Raw genomic sequence first — 15,273 nt, 5'->3', positions numbered from 1 at the left:
GCCGTACCCTCGCCGTCTCATATCGCCTGAACTGCAGGTCCCAGTGACCCCACTCTTTCCCACATCAATTCGTACCTGAACGAGGTATCCGTGTTCTTTCGAGAGCGTTCCCTCCCATTTGACAGTAGGAGAGGAAAGTGGTCTGATCTTGAGATAACAACATGCTGAACATGACCATATGAAACATGTGGTAAGCAATCCAAACAATTCAAAAAAAAAAAACATGCTGAACATGAGCGTGCAGAAACACGTCATTCCATTCCGGAGTAGCCACACATCTGTCAAGCCTTGCATGCACCTTGTCCCGCCCTGCTTGTTTATTTTCATACGTCCAACCCGGCCCTTGGTAGCCGAGAACGTACAGGTTACACCAAGATAGACACTTTCTGAAATTCCCTGTTATACGTTTCAGACCGTTTTGCAGCAGAGAAATGCAACCCTTGCCACATAGTCTCGTTGAAATCCCCGATCATCATCCACAGTTCAGCAGAGTTTCGTTTAATTCTCTTGAGCAGAATCCACATGTGATGTCTCTCATGTGACTTGGGTTCGCCAGACACAAAGGTGCCCCGCCATCCAGGGCCATGGGGATCGTCACGGATATGAACATCAATATACCTCGAACCATATGAGAGCAACTTTATGTCAATGCTATTGTCACAAAATAGGGGGATGCCAGCACCCTTTCCTACCCCCATCATGGGTGATACATTGCTTGAGGCCTAGCCTCCATCTGCCATGTTTCAGAGGGGCCATGAGTGCACACTAGGCACACCAGTTCACGAACTGTCCCGGGCTGGCCCAATCCCCAGCAGTTCCAGCTAAGTATCGTCATTCCTCCTGACGGGCGTCATCCTTTGCGCCCATCAGTTCCCCAGTAGCCCCTATACCGGTAGCTTCCTTACCACCTAACACACCTATGTTGCTCTCAGCCTCTCCACTAACAGACCCTCTCATTTTCTTATACATGTCTCTGTTCATCTCCTCATTTTCACCTAGACCTACATTAGACTCTGGCCTGTTGCGCTCCATCCTCTTCCCTAGGATCGAGTCCAGCTCTGTACCTTCCTTATCAGCCTTGCTCTGCTCCTTTGGTCTTGGCTTGCCCTTCAGCATGCTGCTCTTGGTCTTGGTTGTTGTTGCTGCAGGGGGCATGGGGGCAGTGTCAATGTCAAGCCCACCCGCATCATCAGTAGTACCAGCGATGCTCTGGTCAGGGTTGCCGTCCTCCTTCGCAACCACCACCGCCAAGGTTGCTGTCGGAGCGGTGGTAGTTGTGTCCTTGAATCGGGCCACCGGCCCGAATCCCGGAGGGAAGGGCGGGCTGGCCTCCCTGTCGTCGACAAGCCGGGGAGGGGTCAGATCGATGTCGATCCCCGCCCCTGGCTTGGAGCTTGTGACGGGTGGAGATGCTGAAGCAGCCACCACAACAGCCAAGGCTTTTGTTGATGCAGAGGCCTCGGCTGTTTTTGGCTCAGTGCTATGTGTTACTGGCCACAAACAAGTACGAGACAATGTTATGTGCCAAAGAGGAGCAGGGAAGATTTTCAGGTGTAATAATCGGATGATTGGTACCACAATTCTTGGGTTATTCACCAGTTGGATTCACTTGGATGACAAAAGGAGAAAGAAACGGACATCTTATTTTAAGGAACATGATTACTTAGGTCTACTCAGTTTCTATAAAAGATGGCACTGCAAAATCGATTAGCAGCAAACTAACCAAGTTTACCATTAGTTTGTGCTTTCAGTAACACAAGGCTCATGTGTGAACCTAGCAAGAATCATGATGCTTATACCTTCTGAGTAAAAAAGTTATACAGCGGAGCACGGGGAAATATGATTCTTGACCAATAAAGGAAAATTAGACAATTTGCCTATGCCTATCATAAAAAACTATGATCACACATCAACATATGGTCAATGAAATTGTTAGTGAATTTGGATCAAAATTTCATTTAATTATGGTTACACTTGATCAAGGATGCATGGCAAGACAAGGTCACTAAACATACAATATGGAAAAGAAATCAGACTTTAGCATGAGCATGCCAAATACTTGGAATGATATACTTACAACTGCTATAGAAGAAACACATTTGCATTTCAGACTCTCAGGTTGCCAATTTTTCAGTCTTCGTATTTCATCGTTTTTCTCCTTAACCAAGGAATGCATTTCCAGTAGCTTACCCTCAAGAGCCGGTACCTTTTTTTCTGCATTAGCAGCTTCTGCTGGCAATCTACAATTCTCGTCATCCTTATTTCGCACTTCTATTTGCAGCACATCTACATTCTGCTGAAGCTTTTGTGCTGGCTCCACTTGTTTTATGTTAAGGATCCTCACTTCTGCTTGCAATCTGCCAATCTTATTATCCTTATTTCGAACTGCCACTTGCAGTTCCTCTACATTCTGCTGAAGGTACTCCACTTCTGCTCGCAATTTCCCAATCTCGTCATCTTTATTTCGGACTGCTGCTTGCAGCTCCTCTACATTCTGCTGAAGCTTTTGTGCTGCTTTGTTAGCTTGTGCCACCTCCACTTCCTTCATCTTTAGGGGCCCTGCTTCTGCTCGCAATCTGCCAATCTCATCATCCTTATATCGGACTGACACTTGCAGCTCCTCTACATTCTGCTGAAGCTTTTGTGCTGCTTCATTAGCTTGTGCCACCTCCACTTCCTTTATCTTTAGGGGCCCTGCTTCTGCTCGCGATCTGCCAATCTCATCATCCTTATATCGGACTGACACTTGCAGCTCCTCTACATTCTGCTGAAGCTTTTGTGCTGCTTCGTTAGCTTGTGCTGCCTCCACTTCCTTTTTCTGAAGGAGCTCAGCATTGTCCTTGTCCATTCTCATCAGTTGGTTCAAAAGAAAATCCTTCATTTCAAGTAATTTAGAAATTTCCTTATCCTTGTTTGAGCTCAGGGTCTCATAAGCTTGCTTCAGTTTTCTGAGCTCCGCCGTGATGGCCCCATGATCCGCATTCTTTTGAATAATATCTACAATATTTCCAGCTTCCTTGGATTGTATCTAGAATTATAAAGACACATGAGTACGGATACAACACATGTTGAAAACAGCAAGTATATACAAGACATGGAGGGGGGGGGGGGGGGGGGGGGCGGGGTGAATAAGGTTGCTTTGGCAACTCCAAATTAATCCACGGTTTGTGAATTCAAAAACTAAAATGGCTACCTAACAAATAAATCCAAGATCACTTACTATACACAAGGTGGACTCTACTAGAGACTGAGACCAACAGGCGTATCATGATTTAGAATACCATCCCTTAAATTAATCTTTGGCCAGCAAAGTGTCTACAATCTGTAAATTAGATAACTCACTGGCCAGAAACAAGTATGGGGCAATGTTAAGTGTTAAGCAGGCACATGAAGATTTTGGGGTGCTAGCTTCAGTAGTAGTATATTCTCATGAAACTGTAGATCAACTCGGTTCTAGAAAATATATTACTGGAAAATTGTTTACCGATATAATAACCAAAAATATCAACCTGGTCAACATTCTCTACTGATTGTGTATGGTCAGGCAGGTCACTAAACAAATACTGCAGAAAGAAAACACGGTCTAGTATGAGCCGGCCATATACTTCAAAAGGAAATGCTTACATTTGGCAAGGAGGCAAACTTGCTTTCAAGAGTCTCATGTTGCCCAACTTTGAGCTTTTGGATGTCAATGTCCTTATCCAAAGATCGCATTTCATCTAGTTTACCCTTTAGAAGCATTAACTTATTTATACAAGCAGAAGCTTCTGCTTGCAATATTCCAATCTCATCATCCTTCTTACAGGCTGCCACTTGCAGCTCCTCTATCTTCTGTTGAAGCTTCTGCACTGCTTCAGTGGCTTCCTTATCCTTGTTCCAGCATATGGTCGCATAGGTTCGCTTTAACTTTCTTACCTCTGATATTAAATCTCCAGAAGTGTGCTCGTGATCTGCAGTGTTTTCATTAAGCTCTACACAAGCTCCATCTTCCCTCAGTTGTACCTAAACATTACAAAAAAAGAAAAAGCAAGGACACAAAACAATGATTAAGAAAAACAGTGATATTCACAAGCTGGACCGAATGCTTTTGGGATAATTAAGTACCAGCAGTTCTGAGTTTTCGGTGTCCAAAAGAGCTTCACAAGTTCTTGAATCCTCCAAATCACTCTCTAGCAGTTCTGCATTGGACAGAGAAGGCAGCAACAATGACATCAGTAGCAACATTAGGTGCCTTCTTCTACAGGTTATCATCATCCCAAAGATCTAAAACGAAAGAGGGGCACAATGTTTCCTGACCGGCGAGCTTGGGATCATCGGAAGGGAGCAGCTCCCTGCAGGCCGCCTCCCACCTGCTTCTGCTCAGCTCCGCCTTCCGGGATGAGAACATGTAAGCCATCAATCAGGCGCAGGGAAGCCCAAGAGAAAACCCTAAGAGGAAGAGGACAGGAACGGTCCGATGAATCACACCTGGTGGAGGCGGGCGTCCCAGAACTCGTGCTGGATCCTGTTGCGCGCCTCCAGCCGCGCGCGGCCGGCGGCGAGCGCCTCGACCCGGTCGTAGATGCGCTGCCACTCGGCCAGCCCGCCGACCCCCGCCGCCGCGCCACCGCCACAGCCGCAACTCATCGATTCGGATCGCGTGGGTGTTGATTTTCTCAATCTCGTGTTCTGCAATGCTCTCTGAAGATGCTAATTACCCTGAGCAGCTCATTGCCGTTGCAGGAAGATGGCAGTGGACTCGTGGAGGCCGCGAGACATTTGGGGAGAAAACAGGCCAGTCACTTGGCTCTTCACTTTTATTCTTTTTTATTTTTGACATCTCGTTTCTACTTTTGCGCTTTTTTTCATGATAATACGTGTCTTATTTTATATCATAAAGAACAAAGTACAGGTAACGTAAAGACCGACATGACAAAACTGAAAAAATAAAAGAACATCTCTGAGCTTGACACCAACGTCCGTCACCTGCCTCCGGCACCACCACAACAGCCACCAAAGCAGAGAATGACGAATCACCTCCTCACCCGAGCTCGACGCGGCTCCGTCGCTGATATGCAGCTTTGCGGATCTCCAAGGTGGCTCACCAAAAGTGAAGCCCTTGCCGTTGAACGAATCAGACCTGGGCAACACCCCGGACACGCCATCGAACTTCAGATCTGGCACCACACCACGACTAAAACGCCAAAGGAGGAAACCATACCTGCCATCCACGAACCACAAGCCCAGCACATGCTCCGTCTTCCAGATGTCGTCGATGCAGACTACAATCTGTATCCGCTCCTGGACTACCTCCCAAGCTCCACGCCGACGCTGGAGCAAACGTCGTCGCAACGACGGAGCCCAAGGACACTGGTCCACCACGAGGATGCCGCCGCCGCCACGCCATCCTTACTTGAACAGACTAGTTTCCAAATCCATCCCCAACCATAAGACTGATGGCCACGTCAGGGAAGGATCCGAAAAATCTTTATTCAGCGCTGTCATTGTCGCCTCCGAAGCTAAGACGATGAACAATCTAAAAACCTAGACTGCGAGGGAGTAAAAACGATCCACACGCATGGATCTGGCGACCCCCCTCACCACCGACGACCAAGGTCGCCGGCGGAGGGGAGCCGCCAGGGACGAGAGGAAAACAGGGCTTCTCGTAACCCTTCTACACCTCCCCACTACTTTTGTGCCCCGATACCTGAAAGTATACTCCCTTTCATTCCTAAATGTAAGGCTTTCTACAAATTTCAATATGAACTACTCCTACGTACGAAGAAGCAAAATGAGTGAATCTCCACTCTAAAATATGTGTTTATATATTTGTACGTGGTTCGCATAGAAATCTCTAAAAAAACTTATATTTAAAAACGGATGGGGTAGAAAATACTGATTAGTATGCCTCTTCAAATTTTAGTACATACGTAATTTCTCTTATATTGGCCATTTGATTCATAAGATTGACTCTTCTTATAAAAAAATACGAATTAAATCTTACTGCATGCCTTACAAAATTTAGTTCCCACTCAAAACTCTTGTAAAAAAATTGTTTTTCCTATGGTGCATTCCAATAAACTTGTTCTCCTGACTCACTTGAGTTTCAAATTTAAAATCATGCCACTTGTGAAATCGACACTAACATTCATAAGCTAAAAAAAGTCATGCTCAAAGATTGGATTTAAGCAATTAAGCATTGCTCAGAGCAGTTTACAGACCGACTCCGCAGAGCATGCATCCTCAGGCTAGCTTTCTCAGCAACACAAAACAAGACCCAACACCCATAATTGAAGAGCAATAGAACGAAAGTTTTCCTGCAAAAAAATAAAATAAGGCCCAACACTCATATCTCAGTCCTACGAGACAGGCGGGGCAACCCTCACAAGAGAGACTAAAAGCATCTATAGTCAGGCACCTCAAACCGTCCCCAAACATCCAGGTGAACCGACCGGTCACTGATCGGTCAAAAAAAGAACGACCCATCCAGGCGCCTCAAATCGGCCTCAAACGCCAGGCCGTCCGACACCCCTCATATCCAGCTTAAATGTAGGGCGGATATGAGACGGCCCGGGCATGTCCGGACGCTTTCGCCATGTCAGCCCGGCTCATCACCGAACCCACAAATACCCCCTTCGATGAACCCTAGACTGCAGTCCGCTCAGTCAATTCCACTCTCTGTTCACTCCTCTTCCCAATCCATCACCTCCTTTCCCGATCTGCCCCACGACAGATGATCGTATCAGCTCCAGCTCCTGTGGCTATGAGAGCGACGTCGATGCGGTCACTCTCCGCATCGCATTTGCGCCGCTCAGGGCGGCAACAGCGGTGGCGGCTCGCAGAGCGACGCGCCATCCCCCTTCGCCCACCGTCGCAGTGCGGGCGATGTTGTCGGGCCCTCCCATCTGGCATGCAGCACCGATGGCAGCGCCGCCCGCTCCGTCCCAGTTTAGGTACCCCCCACACCCCCTCCCCCCCCCTCCCCGATGACATCTCAGCTACCTTCGAAAGGCGTCCATGGGCACCGTCGGGTGCTTGTGGCCTCGCCGACGTCGGCTCGGTCGAGGACGCCCGAGTTGGAGGCGCGGGCGGCAACGCATGGGGGAGAGGCTGGTGGCGAGCGACGCGTTGGTGAGGCGTCGGGCAATCGCGCGTGCATCGGTTGATCCCAAGGACATGCGCGCTCATCATGTCTGTCCTCCGCCACTCCCTGAAAATGCGGAGTCAGATGCGTGGCGGCTCGGGCGGAAGAACGCTAAAGCACTCCGGCTTGTCATCAAGGTGTCAGAGCACGAGGCGGCGACGCAGGTGACAACGAAGGCGAGAAGGCACGCCGAGGAGCAGGAGCACTTCCTCTGGAGTCTAGCCGGTGTGCAGATGGACCTGTCGGACGACGTTAATGACGAATCAAGCTCCGACGACAACGACCCTCCGGCGGCCGACGCCTACACCGACGGCGAAAGCAGCACCGCTAACCGCAAGGGAACAGGCCGGCGAGGAAATAGTGATTTCCTCCACCGTTCCCCGTTTAATTTAGTGTTTTATCTTATGTGTTAAGTACTGTTCGATGGAAACTGCATATTTTGGTAGATCTGGTGGTGTTACATTGATCTAGGTAGGTTTTTTTATATGTTGCATGTGTTGCATAAATATGAGGGACCAAATTTAAGATATATGGGTGTGAACGCATTTAAATAAAAAGTGTCCGGTCAGTGTGCCCGCGGAGCGCCAAGACGCGTCCACGGATGTTTGTGAGGCCAGATTTGATGTCCTCGCCTGTAAGATGCTCTAAGCAGAAGGCTGCATCAGGATCCATGCATCCTGCGACCACACAAAGGAAGATGGCCGAGCCAGATCATTCATTAGGCCGAGCCAGATCTCGTTCATTAGGAGCCACGATATTAGGGGCCATGAACACATAGATAATTAGATAGATATGCAAAGACCGGGGGTTATTCTCATTTTCAGAAAAAATGAAACATACTAGCAAAAAGTACAACCTTGTGTGACGCGCTTAGCTGAACCCTGAACAAGATGACCTGGGAAAGTGCTGATCATTCTGGAGCGTTTGTGGCACGTCTATTTTTATTTTTATTTTTATTTTTTGCTGAGAAAGAACACTATGGTTGTCCAAATACTTTACTCTTAATCGTGGCATAATAGACTCTGCAAATGGAAGCTATCCATATGTGTAGAGGCAAACGTCTGATCCAGTGTTCTGAAGATACACCGAGCCAGACATGCAGGCCTGAACCTTCTATCACCAACCACTTACATTTCTAACTCTTACATTCATCTCTTTATTACAACAGATGTTTTATGTTTGCTTGGCTTGCAAAGCGACCGGACTAACTAGTAGCAAAGCAACGGAACCTTTTCATGATGCTTAATTAACAAATCTCTACCTAACCTGCATTTTTCGACACTTGCGGTGCTGCAGAGAGCTATCTAGTGCGCGCGGCATTGTTATGCTAGTTGGAGTTGCTTTCAGCGCGACTAAAACTTTCCACTATATATTATCCCCTTTCAGTTTTGCATCGAGTGGCGTAGTGGCGCAGTGCGTGGACCATTTCTGCTCATCATCCTGTCTTCCATAAACGCGATGTGCTCCCGACAAGATGGCACCTATGGGCGTGTTTGGTTGTCCGCATTAGGCCCAACCTGACCTGCACGGAAGAAAGTCACCCGTTTGGTTGCCTGCGTTTATTGTGTGGCCCGCATCGCACGGAACTCAAAGCACGTCCAGGCCAGACCCAGGGGAAACGGCCGAATCGACGGTAGCTCGCGAGCCTGGCTCGGGCGAGGCAGGGGAGGGTGACATGCTTCTCCCCTCGTGCGAGCAGGGGAGATGGCGCGAGCTCGCCCGCGTCATCGAAAAATCGGCGGGAGGATTTTGGCTCACCTCCCGCCGAGTCCACCCCTATTTAACCCCTTCCTTACCGCCCCAACTCCCGCCACCATTCTCCCTCCGTTCGAGCTTTCCTGCCGACGCGCATCGGCACCGACGAGCAGGTAAGCGGCGCATCTTCATCGGCCGGTGGTCCATGGCGTCGGCGCTCCTTCACCGGCCGGCGTTGATCTTCCACGACCGTCCTCCCTCGTCCTCAAGCTGCAGCCATGGCCTCTGTGAGTTCAATCCCCCTTTCTCTCTGCTCCTTCTAGCTAGATTTCAGCTGCAGCTAGGGTTTGATCTAAATGCTTGGTTTATTAGTGGTCTGATCTGTGAACTGATAAGATTGATTGCTATGGTGCGGTTGCAATTTATGGTAGGGCTAGATATTCAAGCATGTGGTAGGCTAGATTAGTAGTAGAGTTTGAAGTTGAACCTTATGCTTGTGTTGAATCATGATAGTGATGAACCATGTACATGTATGCTTCTACTTTCATGGATTGTCCGGTATGTTGTGTGCTATGCTTACTGTCAATGCGTGCTACGATTGTAGGACATGACCACGCAGACGCAAGATCTTAGTCAGGCCCTTGTCCTGTCCGACAGACAGTTTGCTCCATCGTTTGTCGAGGACTCGTGGCCTATGTCCGAGATGGCACCTGATTCAGAGGTGTTCGCGTCTAATTCCCTCTATGTCTCAGTAGTGCTCGTTGAGCCAACTCCTCCTGCTGCTGCTGCCGCTGCAATCAAGCTAGCAGCAGCAAAGGCAAAGAAGGATGGTAAGTCGAACAACATGAAGTGGCAGCCGTTCATGTCCACGTTCGTGCTGAACAAGATGTGTGAGCTCATCTCTAGTGAGTTAGGACTGACAAGGGCTTCAAGGAGGTGCACTTGAACACCGTTGTGAAGCAGGTGTTCGAGTTCTGTGGGCAAGAGGTGTCTGCCACCCAGGTGTACAACCACCTGAGGAAGTGGAGAAGTCGATGGATCCAAGTGTCCAAGCTGAGAGACCTTAGTGGCGCCTCATGGGATGAGAACACTTGCTCCATAGTTCTGAAGCCAGAGCACTACGCCAGCCATGTCGCGGTTAGCTCACAACCCTCTTCCTTTTCATACTGTCCACCATTGCCTACTCCTAATCGCAACTAACAACACTTGTGTTTCATTCTTAGGACCACCCAAGGGACGCTGAGTTCCTCAACACACCATCCAGAACTACAGCCAGATGCAGCACATCTTCTCCTTCGGGCTGGCACCTGGGAAGCATGCCATGGGCTCAGGGGAGCCTCTTGGTTCTCCCATGCCAGACTTCCCTGGGACCCCGGACGTCGAGGTCCTTGATGGCCCTAACAAGCCCACTGCGAAGCCCTTCGACAAGCCATTTGACCCAGTCCATGATAGGAAGAGGAAGAGAGGAGGCCTGATGGAGGAGGAGATCAATATCTTTTGCAGCATGACTGAGGCGGTGAAGGAGGTGGCAACAGCCATCAGGGAGTGCAAGCCCCTCGACGTCCACCCTGACCTGTATGGCGCTGTCATGACCCAGGGTGGCTTCAGCGACGAGGCTCTCATGGCAGCTCTCAGCCACCTGCTTGGCAACAAGGCCCAGGGTGTTGGGTTCGTTGCCATGGCCGACGCTCGGAGGGTGTTGTGGCTCAGGAGCTGGCTAGGCAAGCACTACTACTAGAGTAGTGCTGCCTGTGAGCGTGCATGATCCCCGACGGCGATGGCGGTGGCGACGACGATGACGATGACGACATACATTTTGTGTAGCTAGGGCTCGAAAACTATTTGATGGTCTGTATATTTTGGTGAGGTGGTATATACTAACCCCTCACGCTGATGGTGAACTTGCGGTGGTAGGACGACACCCTCTTTTGGATGTGGTGGTAGGTTAACACCAAGATAGTGCTAGGAAGAACTTGCTATGCCGTATGATCATGCATTCTTTACTTCTCTTTTGCTCCATTGTTGTTTGTGTGCTACTTTGCTTTACTTGTGTGCTCCATTGATTTGCTGCTTCAACTCTTGCTCTTGTGCATTGGCTGGGCAAGTGGTATGCCGTGTTCATCGGTAAGGTCCCAGAGGTTTATAGTTAATGGGAAGAAGCCAGTGCACAAGTGGCATCGTATAGCAACAGCACCCATAGAGGGTTCAAGACTAGGCAGGCAGCAGAAAAAGATTACTCCGAGTGGGTGCAAAAGCACGGCAGCAGTGTTGACAGTCGCAAGGTTGAAGGTGTTAAGGTGGATCGTCAGTTTGGGCTGAAACTGAAGAACTTCATCATCTTCGTCCAGTTCATCGTCATTGCTGTGTTGTGGCGTTGGTGTGCTAGGTATGGGTAAGCTCACCAACTAGGGTACAAGGTAAGCACAACATGTACGCCGTATGCAACCAAACGCCGTATTCATGTGCCGCTTGGGTCAATGCAGCCAACCAAACAAAGTGCATTTGCGTATTACCTAATGCACGGATACTAGATACAGGCAACCAAACAACTAGCAGATGGTGTATTAGGGTCTGATTTTGCTCAATCAGACTAGGTTGAGAAGTGTATGCGATGCAGGAACTATTCACAACGGCAACCAAACACTCCCTGTATGAATTCAGCCAATCTGCGTTGCACGCTTGCTCCGCACTAGCTAGCCACGTCTACACAGTGTAGACTACACTTGTGCTCAGCTCAGCGTGGTCACCATGCAAGCAACACTGCCAAGCTCTCTCGATCGAAAGCCTGTAAATACCACTCATCTCACCCCAAACGCTCACACCCATCTGAAGCCTCCCGTCTGACGATTCGTTCGCCAGGGGGAGGAGCTCCCAACGACCGTTTCTGGTTGTTCAAGTGTTTTTTTGTTTATAAAATTGCTACACTAGAACTTTAAAACAAAAAATGTTGGGTGGTCTAGAATTTTTTTTCATGCTAAACTTTAAAATTGTCATCCTCTATCAGGGCCGTCCACAGGCCTGTGCGGGCTGTGCGACCGCACAGGGCCCCCAAATCCTATAGGCCCCCAGTTCTGGGCGCATATTGCTGTACAGTCACTATTTTGAGCCTTTTCCTTTCGGCCTTGTAGGCCTGGTCGCTGAAGCTTCCAGTTTGGGGCCTTCTCGGGCTGGTCGCTGGAGGTTCTCTTGTTCGATCGCTCGAGGCACACAAGTACACAACCCCCCGTGAGCCCCCTCAATCGAGAAGGGGAAAAACAAAACAAATTCCGGGAGAGCTGTTTTTCCTTTCTCTCTATTTTTTCGGGAGAAACAAGAGCTCTTGTTTCGCGTGTAGGCGTCTTTTCTCATTCACGGCTAGAGGCGCCAACCAGAAAGCAGCCATTGGTGGAGAGCCAGTGTATAACACCGACTAATCCATTACTTCATCAATTAGGTGTACCTAAGCCAATACCCTATCTAATTCATTTTTAAAAATCCTATCTAATTTATGTTACTTTTTCCTGTTGAATAATTATATTAATTAGGATACATATCCATTTTGGCAAACAATATATTGAATAATTATAATTTTTTCACATCTGTTCATCTTGTAAACACTATATCGAATACTTATAATTATAAGTATTATTATTGTTATAAGAATAAGACAGAGGGGAGCCTCCCTCCGTTCTTATTCTTTTTCTTAATACATATAATAATTATTGTTATCATCTTTTGTGTACATACACATTGGCTCATCCATCGTTTTGTTGTTTGCTCATGTTGTCACGCATCCAAGATTTCCAAGATAGTCGATCATTTAAAATTCAAGGATTGATCTTGTTTTGTTTTATTATCTTTGTAAAACTACAATTCGTGTAGTGCTTGAAGCCACTTATATTACATTTTAGGTTTGTAAAACGGACAAATTGTGCATGAAATAACAACTATGCACCCAAATTTTAGGGCCCCATTCTGTGTTTCGCACCGGGGCCCCGAATTCCTGGAAACGGCCCTGTCCTCTATATAAATATATACACAAATTTATAAAAATGCCATGCTTTGAAAATAATTTAAAAAATTGTGATACTTTACATAACAGCATTCCTCTAGATAAACATTTTAGCTGGATAAGCCCAAAGAAATGCCATGCAATAAAAAAAGGAATCCTCTCAACATTAAAATTTTCATCCTCTTTATAATGAAAATGTCATGTCATTAATAATAAAATGTCATGCTCTCAATAATAAAACTGGACATGGAGCAACAACGGCATGACACCGTATGAGGCGTGGCACGGGAGGAAGCCCGACGCGCGCTTCCTTCGCGTCTTCGCTTGCATCGGTCATCACAGCTGAAAAAGCTCGACGATAGGAGCACCTTGATGCTATTGTCTGGCTACGAGACGGGTTCCAAGGTGTACACGATATAGGACCCTGTCACGAAATGCGTGCACATCTCCCGCGACGTTGTCATTGACTAAGAGGCGCGTTGGAGCTGGGAGGCGCCGGGAGAGGTCCATCGAGCAACTCATTCACCGTACAGTACACGGTGTGCACAAGTGTTGGTGTTTGAGCAGCAACCCCGAGGACGATAGCGACTCTGGGCAAAACGACACCGAGCTCAACGACCCTAGGTACAACCACCCCGAGCACTGCGGCCCCATGTCCAGTGGCTCCGAGCATCGCAGGCACAGCAGCCCCGCGCTCATTGACCCCGGACACCCCAAGCGAGATCGTGTCGGTTCAATTTGCAACTCCACCGACAACGCGGTCAGACATGATCAACGCCGATGATAGTGTTGGCACCCCCACACTGATACCGATGCACGTTGACCTTCTCACGGAGCCACCACAATTGGCGGAGAGCCTCAACGCCGATGAGGTGTTTATCCGATGGCCGGCGAGGAGAAGACCTCGTTCGCCGTGGCGGAGAGTGAGGACTGCTGACGCCGCGCAATACTGGACGAGCTATCATTAATCAACGACAACGCTACATGGATACTCATCATGCTGCCTATAGTACATCGAGCTATTGGGTTCAAGTGAGTGTTCAAGGTAAAGAAGGACCAGTACTGTGCCATCGTCAAGCACAAGGTCCGACTCATCGCAAAAGGGTATGTGCACCGGGCAGGGGTGGCCTTCGAGGAAGCCTTCACACCCGTGGCAAGACTCGAGTCCGTCAATTGATCCTTGCCCTAGCGGCACATCGAGGCTGGGAGGTCCACCACATGGACATCAAGTAAAACGTTCCTCAACGGTGACCATGAGGAGGAGGTCTACGTCTCCCAACCACCTAGCTTCATTGCCGAAGGATGCGAGCAGGGCATGTACAAGCTTCACAAGGCCTTCTACGGTTTCCAACAAACAATGAGGGCGTGGAACGCCAAGCTAGATGCAAGCTTGGCCTCACTCGCCTGCACTTGTAGCGCCCCCGAGCACGGCGTGTACACACATGGAACCAGGGAGACACTGCTCATCGTCGACATCTACGTCGAGGACCTCGTCATCGCTGGTGTCGAGCACGTCGAGATGCTCTGCTTGAAGAGGGGATCAAGCGCTCTTCAGAATGAGCAACCTGGGCTGCTCCAGTATACCTCGAGTTGGACGAGAACTAGGAGCATGGTCGCACGACGATCATTCAAGCGGCCTTGCTGCCAAGATGTTTGGACGAGCAGGCATGGTAGATTGCCATGCCGTGCACTCCCCGATGGAGGCACGGTGGAAGCTCATCGAGGAGAGCAAGGAGAAGCTGGTGGGCGCTACTTTCTATCGAATCGTCATCGGCAGCCTAGGGTATCACGTGCACACCCAGACGGACATCTCATTCACCCTAGGGTTCCTGAGCAGGTGCATGCAGACCACTAGTGGTCATCTTGCAGCCGTCAACTGCTTCGGTACATCGTGGACACAATCACACATAGATGTGTGTATCACCGTGGCGACGACGAGAACCTGGTCGGCTACAGCAACTCCGACCACGCTGGTGACGTGGACTCCACAAGTGCAACTCTACGTGTTGTTCTTCCTCGGGAGCAGTCTCATCACCTGGCAATCGATGAGGTAGAAGGTTGTCGCCACTTCTTCGTGCGAGATGGAGAACACATCACGGTAGCTAGCTAGTCTTCTCGGCAAGATGCTGAACCAAGACACTGCCCCGCACTCATCTTTGTTGAGAATAAATTGGCATTTTCCCTCTGCAAAAAACAAGCGATTCACGACCGCAACAAGCACATCGAGAAAGGCACGGTAACTATGTCGAGAAGGGCATGGTGTGTGGACATGGAGTTCATCAGGACTAGTGAGTAGAAGACTGACATCCCGACGAAGGCTCTTGGCCGTGTACGCTTCCAGGAGCTGCACGGCAAAATCGGGATCATCATCCATCGACATCAAGGCTCTCCGACAGGGTTGAGGGGGAGATTGTGGGCTCCACCTCTGTCTCCGGATGGACTTGCATATTTACTTAGCTAAAGA

General features: G+C 48.9%; 2 protein-coding genes across 2 annotated transcripts; one reads left to right on the top strand and one right to left on the bottom strand.

The window, feature by feature from the left end:
• Positions 1-615: 615 nt before the first annotated feature.
• LOC125527691 (uncharacterized) lies at positions 616-4,765 on the bottom strand. Its single transcript, XM_048692213.2, has 6 exons — positions 4,468-4,765; positions 4,297-4,369; positions 4,105-4,178; positions 3,625-4,002; positions 2,191-3,028; positions 616-1,490 (listed from the first exon to the last, which is right to left on the bottom strand). Exons 1-6 carry the CDS (start codon positions 4,624-4,626, stop codon positions 832-834), a joined length of 2,181 nt encoding a protein of 726 aa, XP_048548170.1. The 5' UTR covers positions 4,627-4,765; the 3' UTR covers positions 616-831.
• A 5,329-nt stretch (positions 4,766-10,094) lies between these two features.
• On the top strand, positions 10,095-10,556 carry LOC147992438 (uncharacterized). The gene has a single exon (XM_087540502.1). It carries the CDS (start codon positions 10,095-10,097, stop codon positions 10,554-10,556), a length of 462 nt encoding a protein of 153 aa, XP_087396628.1.
• Positions 10,557-15,273: the final 4,717 nt, after the last annotated feature.

Source organism: Triticum urartu, chromosome 1A (assembly GCF_056163025.1).
Source record: "Triticum urartu cultivar PI428250 chromosome 1A, HENAU_Tu73, whole genome shotgun sequence".
NCBI classification, from domain to species: Eukaryota; Viridiplantae; Streptophyta; class Magnoliopsida; order Poales; family Poaceae; genus Triticum; species Triticum urartu.
The sequence above is the reverse complement of the archived record's forward strand: the minus strand, read 5'-3'. Positions and strand labels throughout refer to the sequence as shown.